Source organism: Topomyia yanbarensis, chromosome 3 (genome assembly GCF_030247195.1).
Source record: "Topomyia yanbarensis strain Yona2022 chromosome 3, ASM3024719v1, whole genome shotgun sequence".
NCBI classification, from domain to species: Eukaryota; Metazoa; Arthropoda; class Insecta; order Diptera; family Culicidae; genus Topomyia; species Topomyia yanbarensis.
Window position 1 is genome coordinate 10,337,682 of NC_080672.1, and position 14,335 is coordinate 10,352,016.

General features: G+C 38.3%; 1 protein-coding gene across 1 annotated transcript; it reads right to left on the reverse strand.

The window, feature by feature from the left end:
• Positions 1-12,849: 12,849 nt before the first annotated feature.
• LOC131693573 (uncharacterized) lies at positions 12,850-13,917 on the reverse strand. Its single transcript, XM_058981496.1, has 4 exons — positions 13,876-13,917; positions 13,408-13,778; positions 13,019-13,349; positions 12,850-12,939 (listed from the first exon to the last, which is right to left on the reverse strand). The coding sequence occupies exons 1-4, from the start codon at positions 13,906-13,908 to the stop codon at positions 12,850-12,852; spliced, it is 825 nt and encodes a 274-aa protein (XP_058837479.1). The 5' UTR covers positions 13,909-13,917.
• Positions 13,918-14,335: the final 418 nt, after the last annotated feature.

Consider the following 14,335-nt stretch of genomic DNA (forward strand, 5'->3'; position numbering starts at 1 on the left):
AGTACCAATAAAGTATTAATGATGAATATGCAAGTCAAATTTTATATCAACGATGAAATATCACACGCAATTTCGGCTAACTTCTAATCATTTCTCGATTTTTTGCCTTTCTCATATAAAGAAAGGCTATGCAATCACTGTAAAAATCGACTTTTTAACCGAGGCCCGGAGGGCCGAGTATCATACACCATTCGATTCAGTTCGTCGAGATCGGCAAATGTCTGTGTGTGTATGTATGTGTGTGTGTGTATGTGTGTGTGTATGTGTGTGTGTGTCATTTAAACTCACACAATTTTCTCAGAGATGGCTGAACCGATTTTCACAAACTTAGTTTCATCTGAAAGGTATAACGCTCCCATAAGCTGCTATTGAATTTTTAGTTGATCCGACTTCCGGTTCCGGAGTTACGGGTTGAAAAGTGCGGTCACACAGCAAATTCCCATATAAACTGGTACCACCATAATGTTCAAATGATGTAAAACATATTAAAATTGATGTAACATTACTCTAGTTTGCGGGTCTGGATCACTAATGATCAATCAAAGCAGCTTTGACCACATTGGCCACCTATGACGGTTCATGACGCCCCCGGGGAACCCGCCAAGTTCCTAAGCTAATATCACACCCATTCCACAACGAATTCTCTACCGATTTTTACGAACTTAATTTCAAATGAAAGATACAGTAATGCCATTGACTGCTACTGAATTTCATTCGGTTCTGACTCTTGCTTCCGGAGTTACAGGGGTGTTAGTAAGGATACACTGGAATTTCTCATATAAATCGGTACAATCGTAATACCTCAGAGGGTAAAAACTATTGAAATGGTCACCAAATTACTTCTAATCGTAGATCTAGATCACTGATTGCCAATCAAACATTCTTTGAATATATTGTCCACTATCGACGATTCCGGAAGTCCAGAATTCCGGGCATATTCCACAATTAAAGTCACATCGGTTCTTCGGTGATGACTGAACCGATTTTCTCAAACCAAGTCTCAAATGGAAGGCAAAATATGCAGTTGAGTATTGCGTAGCCGCCCCTTCCCCCCCCCCCCCCCTCCCCACCTTGCCCTTACACCTCCCTCCTTCATCACTCCCCTCTTCTTGGATCACCCTCACTCCCAGATTTCCTTCATCCACCCCGTATACCGAAATAAGATGAAGGATTTCTGACGCATCCTCCACACCCACTCTACTACTCACCCCATTCCCTACACGTTCAAACGCATTCCACCAACCTTTGCAAATTATAATCACATGAAGATAACATTGAACTCATGCTTATTAAGCTAATTAAATATTATTCTTTTGCCTTTCTTATATAGAAAGGTTATGCAATTGCTCCAAAAACCGACTTTCTAACCGAGGCCCGGAGGGCCGAGTCTAATATAACATTCGACTCAGTTCGCCGAGATCGCAAAATATCTGTGTGTATGTATGTGTGTATGTGTATGTGTGTATGTATGTGTGTATGTGCGGATTTGTTAACAAAATGTCCACATCGGTTACTCGGAGATGGCTGAACCGATTTTTACAAACTAAGATTCAAATGAAAGGTATAATATTCCCATAGGTTGCTATTGAATTTCATTTTCAACCGACATCTTGTTCCGAATTACGAGTTGAAGAGTATGGTTACAAAACAAAATTTGTTGATTTTTCCAAATCGGTTTCTCGGAATTTTCTGAACCGATTTTGACAAAACTTAATTTTAAATGAAAGGTCCATCAGCTGCTGTTGAATTTTGTGTGGATCCGAGTTCTGGTTCCTGAATTACAGGGTGATACGTACGATCACGCAGCAAATCCCGATTCTAACGAATTCTGCGATGAATGTAAAAAGGTGATTTTTTTTCCAAAATGTAAACACAACTGTTGAATTTGTAGATCTAGGTCCCCAACAGTCATTCAAAGTCTCTTTGGCCACACTGGCCACCATCGACGGATCCGGAAGCATCCAAAGTCAGAATAACGGTTATATTGGTTTCTCGAAAATGGCTAGATTTGCTCAACTTAGTCTCAAATGAAAGGTGTTGCGTCCCCAGAAACTGATATTAAATTCCATCTCCATCCGACTTCCAGCACCGGAGTTACGGGTTGTGGAGGTTGATCGCATAGAAAACTCCGATTCAAACCGATACCGCGATGAATGCAAAAAGGTGCTCTTATATATACTTACCAAGTGTAATAAGAATGAAAGACATTTCCATAAAGTTATATTGTACGAACCAGCTATTAAATCATAGTTTGGAGAAATGAGAAAGGCACAATTGCACCTCTAGGTGGATTAAAACAGGTTTTTTAACGAACAACTTGTTTGTTACCTATTCCAAGCAGCTGATGGTTGATAGATTCGAGTGTGTATCTTCGTCGCGAGCGGTTGACTCTCGTAGCGCTCCCTTCGCGTCGGTTAATTTTAATCATTTACGGCACAGTTTACTGCCTTTTGGTTATCGAAAGTGTGAATAACGGTGCAATTTAACGATAATACAAAGTGAAGTGGCTTATAAAAGCATTTTTCGACTGACGCGAGGTGTGACAGTTTGTGAAAATCTAATTTCGGCAAATGAAAAAAATCTTTTCCTTGCATTACGGGCCGTCGATTCCCGATGCAAGGACAGTGAAAGTGCACAGAAAACATCTAAACACAGTGTACTTTCTAAAAATAGTGAAAAATGATTTTTCAGAAAATAAAATTCGATCCGAAAAGTGAAAAAATACGGCGATAAGAAAATTTGACATATTCAAATAATTGGCGTTTCACCAGCGACTAGCGACTACCAGGTGTCGCCCCAAAATTCTTCACCTGAAAAATAGGTGGCAAACCAGCCGATCGGTGCTCAGTTAATTTTGTTCGCGTCCCTTGTCACCTATTTTTTATTGGGTGTTTCATCGGCGGTGCTATCTTTGAATATGAGCCGCCTTGGATATTCAACTGTTTTATTGCTTTCTTATTTTATTGCAAATGAGTAGAGGTTTTGATTCTTTTATATTCGGGATTGCAGATATTTTGTCGCATGTAAATTTTGGGCGTTCGTTGATGTGATGGCACTGAAAAAAAAACACGTATCCGCCGGTCGGCTAACTTTTCTTTGGACTGAGCAAACTAATTTCTATGTTTGTTTGGGGTTTGTTTTACCAACGGGGGAACTGATCCACAGAACATTCAATGTGCTTAGGGAAAACACATGGTCTTATTTGAGTGGAATGATGACTTCAATCATGTATAATGTTTGAGAATTGATAATTCGCGAGAGGGATCGGGGACCGGTTGGTAATTACCTTCAGTTATGTCCGCACGAAGAATAAGTGTTTTTCTGTCATGTTCATTGGTTAGCGTTCAATTCTATCTCATGGCCCCACGCGAGTCTGAGTATTGATGACATTTGGTCCTTGGACAGGTGACGACTGAGTGCTGTTGGCCTTCTGCCGGTAAAGACGAATTGTTGTTCTGGGGTTGGCTCCAATCGGACTTTGATTTGACTGGTGTCGATGATCGCGGGTCGATGCGTACTGAAGGTTCGCTGCATCTGTTTTGGTGATCTTGCAAGTCTAATTTCAAGTTCCAATATTGGTAACAGGCCCGTGCATCGGGTTAACGATTTCCCTTCAATGTTCGATATAATCATTCGTATACGTGTTCACAAACAATCCAATAAGGAAAATAGGAAATACTTTCGTTGATTTATAACATCTCGAACTATCATAACTCTTTGTCTGTATAACGTGTTATCACTCGGTAGTTTGCAACCCAAATATATATCGTAGAGACGGAATAGCAAAATTAGTCCAAATAATGTCGCAATAAATAGTGATCTGGCCCATTACGCAGATAAGATTAGCTTTTCTAGGCAATACTCCCACGGTCGGCTGTGTGGGATTGGAAGCGAATCCTAAACCCTATTCCCTTCCAAACCACTAACTCCGCGACACCTATGGAAGAGTCTGATGAACCTTCTGTATAAGATTCCGCATTTTATTCAAACGATCGCCGGGTGAAATCAGCACCGACACGATAGAAACCACGAACAAATTCGTCGCGTGATTGAATATTATTAAAAAATATAAGCAGTGCTCCTTAAAGACGGCTATCCGGAGTTCAAGGTGCTCATTTTGCTAATCGTATTAATACAACAAATGATAAATTTCCCAAATTCTCGGCAGCCGGCTGCCCAGAGCAATTATTACATGATAACGCTACTGACACATGTACTAACAACTCTACCCTTCCCGTGATACATGTGGAGATGCAGAGGATTCCTCGGTCTCTAGTAGCAACATGTATCGGACTAACATTCCTTCCTTTCCCAGAAGATCTGCATTCGGACGTAGCCGGCGTCGGTATTGATCAGCATGCAGGGATCAGAATAGATTGTACAATGTGGCTCATCATGTTATTCCCAAGCATGTTGTTCCAATGAACATTTTGCAACCTAATTTGGTTCTGGTCAATAACGGAGTAGCAACTACGGGCGATCTCTTATGCTTATGCTTATGCTTATTCCAAGCAGCTGATGGTTGATAGTTCTTTTCCAAAGCCAAACGATAAGTCTGGTAGAATATCCATTAGAGTGGGACATGGTTATATGAAAAAAATAAAATTTGGCTCCGAGTAACTTTTTGGGTCCCATTTAGTTCCCACAACAGATCTGCAAATTTTTAGCTCGATCGGTGAAACTATATTTTTGCGCCCACGGTTTAAAATTTACATGGGATTTCGAATGGGAAAATTGTCTTTTGCAAATTAATTCTTCCAAGAGTCGCCCGTTATCTCCTAAAAATAAACAGATATCTGATTTTTATAGGAAATTTATCAAGGAAACAAGAAGACTGAAAAACGATCTGATGCTTGTGAAAAAAATTATTAAGCAAAAACCGATTGATGCCCTGAAGATTGATGAAAATTTCACTTTTCATAGCATCACTGCTTCTGACGGTTTTATTATATACAAAATTTTTAACTTTCTCGTATTATGTACAAAATAAGCCTCCACTTATCCCTCAAAACCTTGCGAAGTGGCCAAATAGTATAGATAAACGATTTAGATACGTTAAGAGATGATTAAAACAAAATTGAGTATAATTGGACAACCAACAGCAGTGGTGCTAGAAAAAATGAATATTTTATCAATGGTCAGAGCATCAATCGGTTTCTGCTTAATAACTTTTTTCTCAAGCATCATATCGTTTCATGGTTTTCGAGACTTTTTTTCTTTGTTAAATTTCCTATACAAGCCACATTACGATTTGTTTTTAGGAAGTAATGGGCGACTCCTGGATGAATTATTTTGTAAAAGTTAACTTTCCCATACAAAATCCCATGTAAACTATAAACAGTGGGCGCAAAAATACAGTTTCACCGATCGAGCTAAGAATTTGCTCAGTTGGTCTAAATGGTACCTAAAAAGTTGCTCGGAGCTGGAATCTATTTTTTGTCCCACCCTAATATCCATTATCGCCAGGTGAAGTTGTAGTCGGTTCAGCACCGCCGCATTCAGCATTTTCATCCCGCAGTTCAGCATAGAGAGTGGTTGGGTCCCTTCGACAGTTTCTGGACTTTTTCCCGACGTTGGGATTGCTATCACCTTGATAGATTTCAGATCCTCAGGGATGACGTGAGTTCTCCAAATCAGGTTCAAGTCTTTGATGATAGATTCCTTTACTTCAGTGTTTAGGAGTATCAACGAGATGTACGAGATCCCGTCTACACCTGGCGCGGTCGGAGATGTTATGTTGCCTAAAAAGATGTTCCAAAACGTGTGTGTTAGTATGTCGTAGCTGGGTAGGTACGAAGGGGAGGGATCAATGTTGGCATCTGCTGGGAAATATTTATTTAGGAAAGCTAGTGCCATCTCACGATCGTCGTGAACAAGGACCTGCTCTCTGGTTTTTCTTCGTTCCGGTGAGTTTTCTTAGTTTGTCGCAGATTACTTTGGCAGGGGTTCGGAGGTCGAAACTTCCTATGAATTCTTCGAGTTTTTTCCGCGAAGATTCGTCTTTCTTCTTTTTTCATAAGGTTGTTAAGTGATTCCAAATCACCGTTGCAGTTGAATTGTTGTCTCGCTTTCTTTTTCTCCTTCTAGGCCGATTCCACCTCGTCACCCCACCAGAATTTGGGAGCAAATTTGTTCCGTTGTTTGGCATTTTTCATTATTTTTTTCGCTTGCACCTGAAGTTCTGAATAACTGCCGACGTCGTACATGCTAATTTTGTTCATGGCTTGCGCCACTTTGGTTTTATTTACAAAAACGCTTTTAATCCACCTAACAGTGTGATGAGACATTTCTTATAACTCTTATCACTCTCTTCGGATATTATATCGTTTGAGAACATTTAGAACTTGATGCTTCGCGATGTTTTTGATAACACATACTACCTGGGATAGTGGCAGGACTCAGAGAATCGCTCAAATCAGCATAGGACAACATCAGTGCTAGAAATCTCAAACCAAATCAATGGGAAAGCGAAAAAATGGCCCATAAAATAAACATACAAACGAATTATTGCTACTGCTCTGTTAATAAAATATCTAAATTCCTCAAAAAATGCATTGTGGTGGGAAAACTGAATTTTCCTAAAGGGGTTATGTATATTGTACTGAGCCAAAAAAATCGAATTTTTTTTTTTGAATCGATTTGAAGTTTATACTTTACTCAAATTTCCAACGCGACTGAGAACTAAGAAATCAACGCTTTTTCTTGAAAAAAGCGATACTAGCAGTGACACCATTCAAAGAAAATCAACAGTGAATATTTCCAGACTTGGTTTTATTTCCTATTTAAGAACTATTGTGTTTTTTACATCCTAGATTGCATGATTCAGTGATCGAAACCCAACACTTCATGAAGTATTTGAAATTATTAAATTAAAATTTGTGTTTGCTATTGAAATTGACAAAATCATAGTATCTCCCCTTTGGCGATTGTTTACTTTTTCGGTCCCACCTATCAGCATTGAAGTATCGCCCTTACGTTTTTTTTACAATACCAATTTTACAATTGGTTGGGGTTAGGTGAAAATCGATTTTACTGTCCAAACGGCATAATTCAGAAACCGTAATTTTTGAAGTTTTAAAATTATGCAGAATTAATTTTTCCGAAAATAGTAACAGAGTTCGTGTCTTCAGCGAATTTGTTGAGACTTTATTGTAGTCATGAATATTAACCTGAGAAAATTCACCATAAATACTTCTTGGACGATATACCGTCAAAATTATTTTATCAAATGATGCGCTGTTTAACGTTTGTAAAACTCATCGAAGATACTAAACCTCCGAAATTGGCGGTTTCCAAATGATGCTATCTTGACCTTAAATTACTGTTTTTAAACATTTAACCTATACATACAACAAAAATCAAATGCTCATCAAAATCGATCAGAACCTGCTAGAGTCGAATGGAAATCGTCATTTTTCATAAATTTCTCTCTACATTCAGAGAGTGTTATCCTCGTTATTAATCATATAACGTTTTCATCTCAACTCGACGCATTCCCTAAATAAAAACCTGTTTTAATCCACCTAGTGGTGCATTGTGCTTTTCTCATTTGTCCAAACTACGATTCCATAGCTGGTTATGTTCAATACAATGGTGGAAATGAATATTACATGTCCAGTACGATTTGCACATACGTACAATGGATCGACAGCCACGATCTTGAGATACTATGTGATACTGAAACATCGCTTGAAACCAGCGGCGGATCATGGAGAAAGATCCGGGAGGTCCGGGTCCTGCCAAAAATTTTCAACTTGTTAAGAAATTTTAAACTAGTTTTAATTTTAAAGTAGCAATCCCTCACTGGATACACCCTCCGGGTCGGTATGATTGACGACTTTTAGAGTGATTGCATAACCTTTCTATATGAGAAAGGCAAAAATGTACCAAAGTCCAAAAAAATCAATTTTTGTCAAACATTATTTTTTCGAGTTTACATCAAATCTCAATGTTTTATGCATTATAAAGTCATTTGGCATCAAAAATACAAATTTGATTTCGAAAATTTTTCATTTCACTTTATATGGGAATTTGCTGTGTGATTACACTCTTCAACTCGTAACTCCGGAACCGGAAGTCCAATCAATAAAAAATTCAATTGCAGCCGATGGGAAGGTTGTACCTTTCATTTGAGACTAACTTTGTGCAAATCGGTCCAGCCATCTCTGATTAACAGAGGTCACATTTTTTCCACATACACACATACACACACAGACATTTTCCGATGAACTGAGTCGATTGGCATATGACACTCAGCCCTCCCGGTCGGAATTAGATTGACGAATTTTAGAGTGAATGAGAAAGACAAAAACATTTTTAGCAAATGTTGAAAGTTATGCATTTTTTTTTGGTGAGCAGTTCTATGTTTCATAGACATTAAATCAATTTTAACTTCGCTTCCTATTAAATAAAGACCCTTATTACAGTACATCTCTACAAAAGCGAGCTCAATTTGAAAAGAAATCTGAGGATTATGATTGATTACAGAACTCTGGAATTTTCTATTGGAATGTTTTCAGGCAGGAATTTGATATTGATGCTATTAGACAACTGTGAAATCAAGACTAATAGCTCAGTTACGTATCAGGACCCCATTCCGACAATTTATCAAAAGACCTCATGATGTTTACAACAACAACAAGTTATCAATGTACGGATCAGATAATTGTTATTGTGATAGTGAATTAAATCAGTCAGCATCAATAAATTTTCAACTTCAATCCAATTTTTTTTTGTGTGTGGTGGGGGTGGGGGTTGTATTGTGTTAAACCCCAAAACCTTCTCTTGGCTACGCCGTTGCTTGGAGTTATTTATTTAACTTTTCATTTTCCGATATGTTTCAGATCGATCCGATGGTCATAAGTTAGAAAAATTGCAGTCAGAAGGTTCGCACAAATGAACATTTTTGTACTGATAAGTTATCAAGTTCCTTCCAGACAACTTGGAAGTGTTCGGTGAATATTTCTAGCGGTTGTAGATAGAAAAATGAAATACAAAATTCGTTTTATCGAAATAATGTTTGGCTTATTTCAATGGATTATTACTATATTGAACAATTATTAGGCGACAAAGAGTAATCCACAAACAACAAGCCATAACTTTTAAAGTATTAAAAATAGATATTTGAAGTCTTCAGCAAAGTTATTCGCAAAAGTAAGAGCTACAAATTTGCTGAAGACATCATTTCGATATAATCACTTCCAAGAAAATTTGTGAAAATATCTCACTCATAGGGGGATTAATCAGCAAAAGCACAATACCAAAAGAAAGGGCATATTACCTCCATTAAATTCTCCGAAGATACTATTGTCCTAAAATAAGCCGTTTTGGCGTTATTAATAGATTACATGTTTTTGGTCATATTTCTGGCAATAGGAAATGATAAAAATCTGTCGTCTGCATTTAATGTTAAATATCTCTTTTGATAATAGTCCGATTTCAACAACCTATAGCTTGTTCGAAAGGTATTCGATAAAGCTGTCTAAAAACATATAAACTGTTAATCTATATTGTCAATTTCGGCAGATAATTTAAAAAAACTGCAAAAAACGCCATTTTTACGCATTCAAACATTCATATCTTGGAAACTAAACATCATAATCAAAAACAAATCAATAGCGTTCATACTGTTTTTTATTTCTTTCATTTAAAATTGGTTTGGATAAGATTGGTTCAGCCATTGCTGAGAAACACGAATGAGAATTTGTCCGTTACATACACACACACAGACATTGTCCCAAATCGTCGAGCTGAGTCGATTGGTATATAAGACTCGGCCCTCCGGGCCTCGGAAACTGCCCACTTGCAATACAGTCATTTGACCTTGTTAGGACATTCCTCGTGTCCCATATTTTCGTACTGTTGTTTTGGCGTCGTGTCTTCGATCGGCAGTTCAGGCAAAGTATCGGCTTATTGATGAATGGACGTACTGAGTTGATGCAACAAAAGAGACGAACCTCTCTCGGGAGGGAGCTGACTCGGAAAGTCATGCTGATCCTGTGTGTTTCAACTTTCGTTCCTGGCTCGTAACGATGCAGTCGGTTGATGGCCAAGATTGGGTATTGACTTGAGATGTTTGTAGTGACCGAACCTAAATTCTGCGCAATGGAAAAACTGAACTGTTCTTCCTGAATTTCTTCAAGTGAATGAATTTTCATACCAAGTTCGTTGCTAACCCATCTAAACATGGTATGTTCGCACGCTTTGATCATTTACTGACTGCAGTCCCAACATGTATGAAGGAATATAATCAATTAATAAATGGCTTCATAGAAAGCTAGATAACTATTAATATGTGTTAAATCATTATATACAAATTGTAATAGTTCGATTTATTTCATTAGTTTTATTTATTACAATTATTTATTTATTTGTTTTAGTTTTATTACATAATCATTTGTTCTCTACATTCGCCTTCGTGTCTACTCTAAAGAACAACATTATATATAAATTTATCGTCATATTTCGCTGGTCTTTTGATAGTATCTCTTCTGCGCAAATCTCTAGAAGACGAAAACTTATGCGATATATCTGATTCCGATATATTCCGTCTGATAATTCCACTGCAGTATCCGTTGGAATATCGAGAAATTCATCCGATAGTTTGTTTGTTTCTTCACTCATACATTCGATAGCCTTTTTCACTTCCTGGATATTGCGCGCATATTGTATACCATTTTTACTCATTACTATAATCTTCGCACCGTCCCTAGCTATTACCTTATACCGCTCGGCTGAAAAAGTAGAATCTGTCTTACATCGTTTAGATTGTGCCAACAGTACTGTGTCGCCAGTTTTGATATCTGACTCCTTTGCTCCTCGCTTGAAATCTGCATACTTTTTGCTGGTCAGTTTAGCTTCTGCATCTTTGTCACGTAGATCGATTCGATCAAGGATCGTGTTTTTCGAGTTACCCCAAAGACTTGGGAATGTACCTCGATATTTCCACCCAACCATCAGCTCGAAAGGCGTTACACCTAATCTCGAATGTGGCACCAAAGTGTTATGATTATGAACATATTGTTGCATAGCATATCTCCAGTTAACACGATCAATTTTAGAAGCAGCCATTGCCTTGATGAGCCCCTGATTTTGTCTCTCTACTGATCCGTTAGACTGTGGACTTAGAGGCACCGCTTTTCGTATATTGACTCCTTTTGCTGTCCAAAAATCGTTGAATGCAGAACTCTGAAATGGTGGACCATTGTCACTTTGTATTATCATTGGGCATCCCCAAAGTTTGAATATTTCACACAATGCTGCATTTGTGCTCTCAGCGTTCATGTGTTTCATTTCAACTATGGCCAAATAACGGGAATATATGTCAACAACGACCAAAAATTCACCTATACCAATATTCACTAATAAGTTTAAAAAAAGATAAACAATAGCATTCGACCCCTACCTGATCCAAAACTAGGAATTGACAAGAAATCGATCTGAATAATCTCTCATGGACCATTCGGAAGCTCTCTACTGGACAGAGGCAAGGGAGGGTTCTTTCTAGATAGCAACAAATATGTCTCACAGGCTTTCACAAACTTCTCTACTTCCGATGACATCCCTGGCCACCAGAAAAATTCTCGCATAATTCTCTTCATTGCTACTTCACCAACGTGACCCCCATGTGCAGATAGCATTGCTTTCCGGCGTAATGCATGTGGTAGAATAACACGATCATCTTTAAATATCAGGTTGCCTAAATGATGAAGATTTTTTTCTGTGTTTCGAATTTTCGTAACTTGTCTGGCCATCGGCCTGACTGCATTGCTGCAAGCAACTCCTGTAGTTCATCATCTGTTTCTGTACGCGATTCTATATCATTCCATGTAATTTCCATACACCCAGCATCCAAAGCATAGAGATAATGATTCTCATTATCTTCCTCGAAAGGTATGGCAACTAGCGACTGGCGGATCAACCTTGACAAACAGTCTGCTACATTATAATCTCCCGGTACTCGTTCGATAACATATTCATATGGCTGAAGTCGTAGTGCCCATGCTTCTGCTCGCGATAAAGCTCTTTTTCCAAGACGATGATTGGCGTTGAAAATAAATTCATTTGCAGCTGAATCTGTTCTTATGACGAAGGATTTACTCAAGAGATAGTAAGAAAAACGTTCTACACCCCAAACTACAGCTAAAGCTTCTTTTTGTGTATGTGGATATCGTTGTTCGACTGGAGTAAGTGTTTTAGAAGCGCAAGCGATAATTCTTGGGACTTGTTTTTCGTTGAACTGAACAAGGATAGCTCCCAAACCAATGGGAGATGCGTCGACATATAGTTCAGTCACATCGGTTGCGCTATAATATCCGAGCTGCTTGATGTTACTTAATAAATTATTTTGCAAAGAAATAAACTCATCATTCTCAGCTTCTGTCCATAAAAATTTGTTAGAATTAGCTAAAGCGCGTAAATGTTTCGTTCTTTCCGCTCTATGAACAATGAATTTGTCCATAAATGTTATCAAACCTAGGAAACTTTTTACTTCCGAACAAGTAGCAGGAGTTCTGAAGTTCTTAATCGCCTCCATCTTTTCATTTTGAACCATCCATCCTTCCGGCGTTAGGATAAAGCCAATGTACCTCACCTTTTGACTTGCAAATACGCACTTTGACTTATTCAATCGTACATTATGTTCTTCCAGGCGAGCTAACACCTCTTTTAAGTTGGCGTCGTGTTCCTCCTTTGTTTTTCCATACACTAAGATGTCGTCTAAGTAATTCTTCACGCCTTTGCACTCATGTAGAATTATCCTCTGTAACGTTTCCTGGAATAGATCTGGGGCATTGCATAACCCAAACGGAAGTCTCACGCAACGAAACATGCCGAATTCCGTGAAAAAGTTCATAAGGTGTCTGGAGCCCTCGTCGAGTTCAATGTGGAAAAACGCATTTGACAGATCAATTGTCGAAAACCATGTTGCTCCATGAAGATCTGCGAGAATAGTTTCAAGAGTTGGCATACAAAACGGTGTTCTGTAGATATAACGATTTGGTCCTCGGAGATCAATCACCAAACGAATATCATCTTTACCCTTTGGGACAACAAGCATGGATGAACAGAACGATGTGTCCATGTTCTCTGAAACTCTCTCAATTATATCAGCAGCTACCAGATGTTTGAGCCTGGTTTCAACAAGCGGTTTCATTGCTTGTGGGATATTCATGTAAATATTACGACACGGCAATTCTGCCTTGTTGTAATTGATCTTTACTGGAGGAATGTTAAACTTGGGAAATTTTTCATTCATATTGATTGAAGCTATATCGTCAAAGTGGAAGCAGAATTTCGTGTTTGATTCCACTGATATTGGGACACTCAGACCAAGCATCAGAACGCTGTACCTAAAATTGATTTTATGAAAAGTATCGAGACCCGTCAAATCAAATCTATTCATTTTACCTTGTAGCTGTTGATCTGCTTAGCAGTGCACGAAACGCTTTAACGACATAAAATCTTTCCAACAGAACCGGTCTATTCTCAGATATATATAAATAGGCTTCGAATGTGGCCGACACATTTATTTCACCTTCTGTAGCATATGCTTTCAAAGGGCGGTCGGAACCTTTTTGAATATTGAAAATCCCAGAGCTATATTGAGAGTTACTTCTTAGCTTATAGAACATATCTTCTGTAAATGTGTTGACTTGAGCTCCCGAATCTATTAAGAATTCACAATGCATTCCAGCCACTCTTGCCGCAATTATACTTCCATCAGTACATTCAGCAATTGATGCTATTATTTCCACACGATTTGGTTCAGACTTCATTATCTATCACCATTGAAATATTTGAGTTTATTATTTAGTTACATTATTAGAAAACTAAGCTACAATATTGCAAAATTTAATTATCATTTGAATCACTCACATCAGGTTCAACTGTTGAAAGAATTTCCTCCATTTTCTCTACGGTTGCTATCTTTAACGGCTTTTTATTCAATTCTCCGCTATTTTCATCAGCCGGCCTTTTTCTGTCTGTAGTTCTGTAACGACATGCACGTTGAATATGGCCGATTTGCCCGCATCTTCTGCAAATTTTGTCTAGAGCTTCGCATTCTGATGATCTGTGGTATACACTACTGCATCTCCAACATCGATCTCCATGATTAGGATCAGTATTTCTGTAAAATTCGCGGCGACTGAATTCCCCGTTTCTGGAGTTGCTCGATCTATCCGTTTGCTTGTAACGTAATTCACCTCGATATGTCTGATTGCGTCGGTAGGGTTTACCACGAGTTTCAAAGCGCTGATAATTTTTTCGGTGATGATCTGTATTGGTGGGAAAATCGGCGCTGACCGGTGCTATGATTCCTTGTTCGAATTTACCA

What these genes read in the sequence shown, in the direction of transcription:
- LOC131693573 (XM_058981496.1), bottom strand. Translation starts at nt 13,908, where the DNA reads ATGGAGGAAATTCTTTCAACAGTTGAACCTGAT. An exon ending in TTTCAACAGTTGAACCTGAT is followed by an intron (nt 13,779 to 13,875) that starts GTGAGTGATTCA and finishes CAATGGTGATAG; the next exon opens with ATAATGAAGTCTGAACCAAA. An exon ending in GTAAAGATGATATTCGTTTG is followed by an intron (nt 12,940 to 13,018) that starts GTGATTGATCTC and finishes CTATTCTCGCAG; the next exon opens with ATCTTCATGGAGCAACATGG.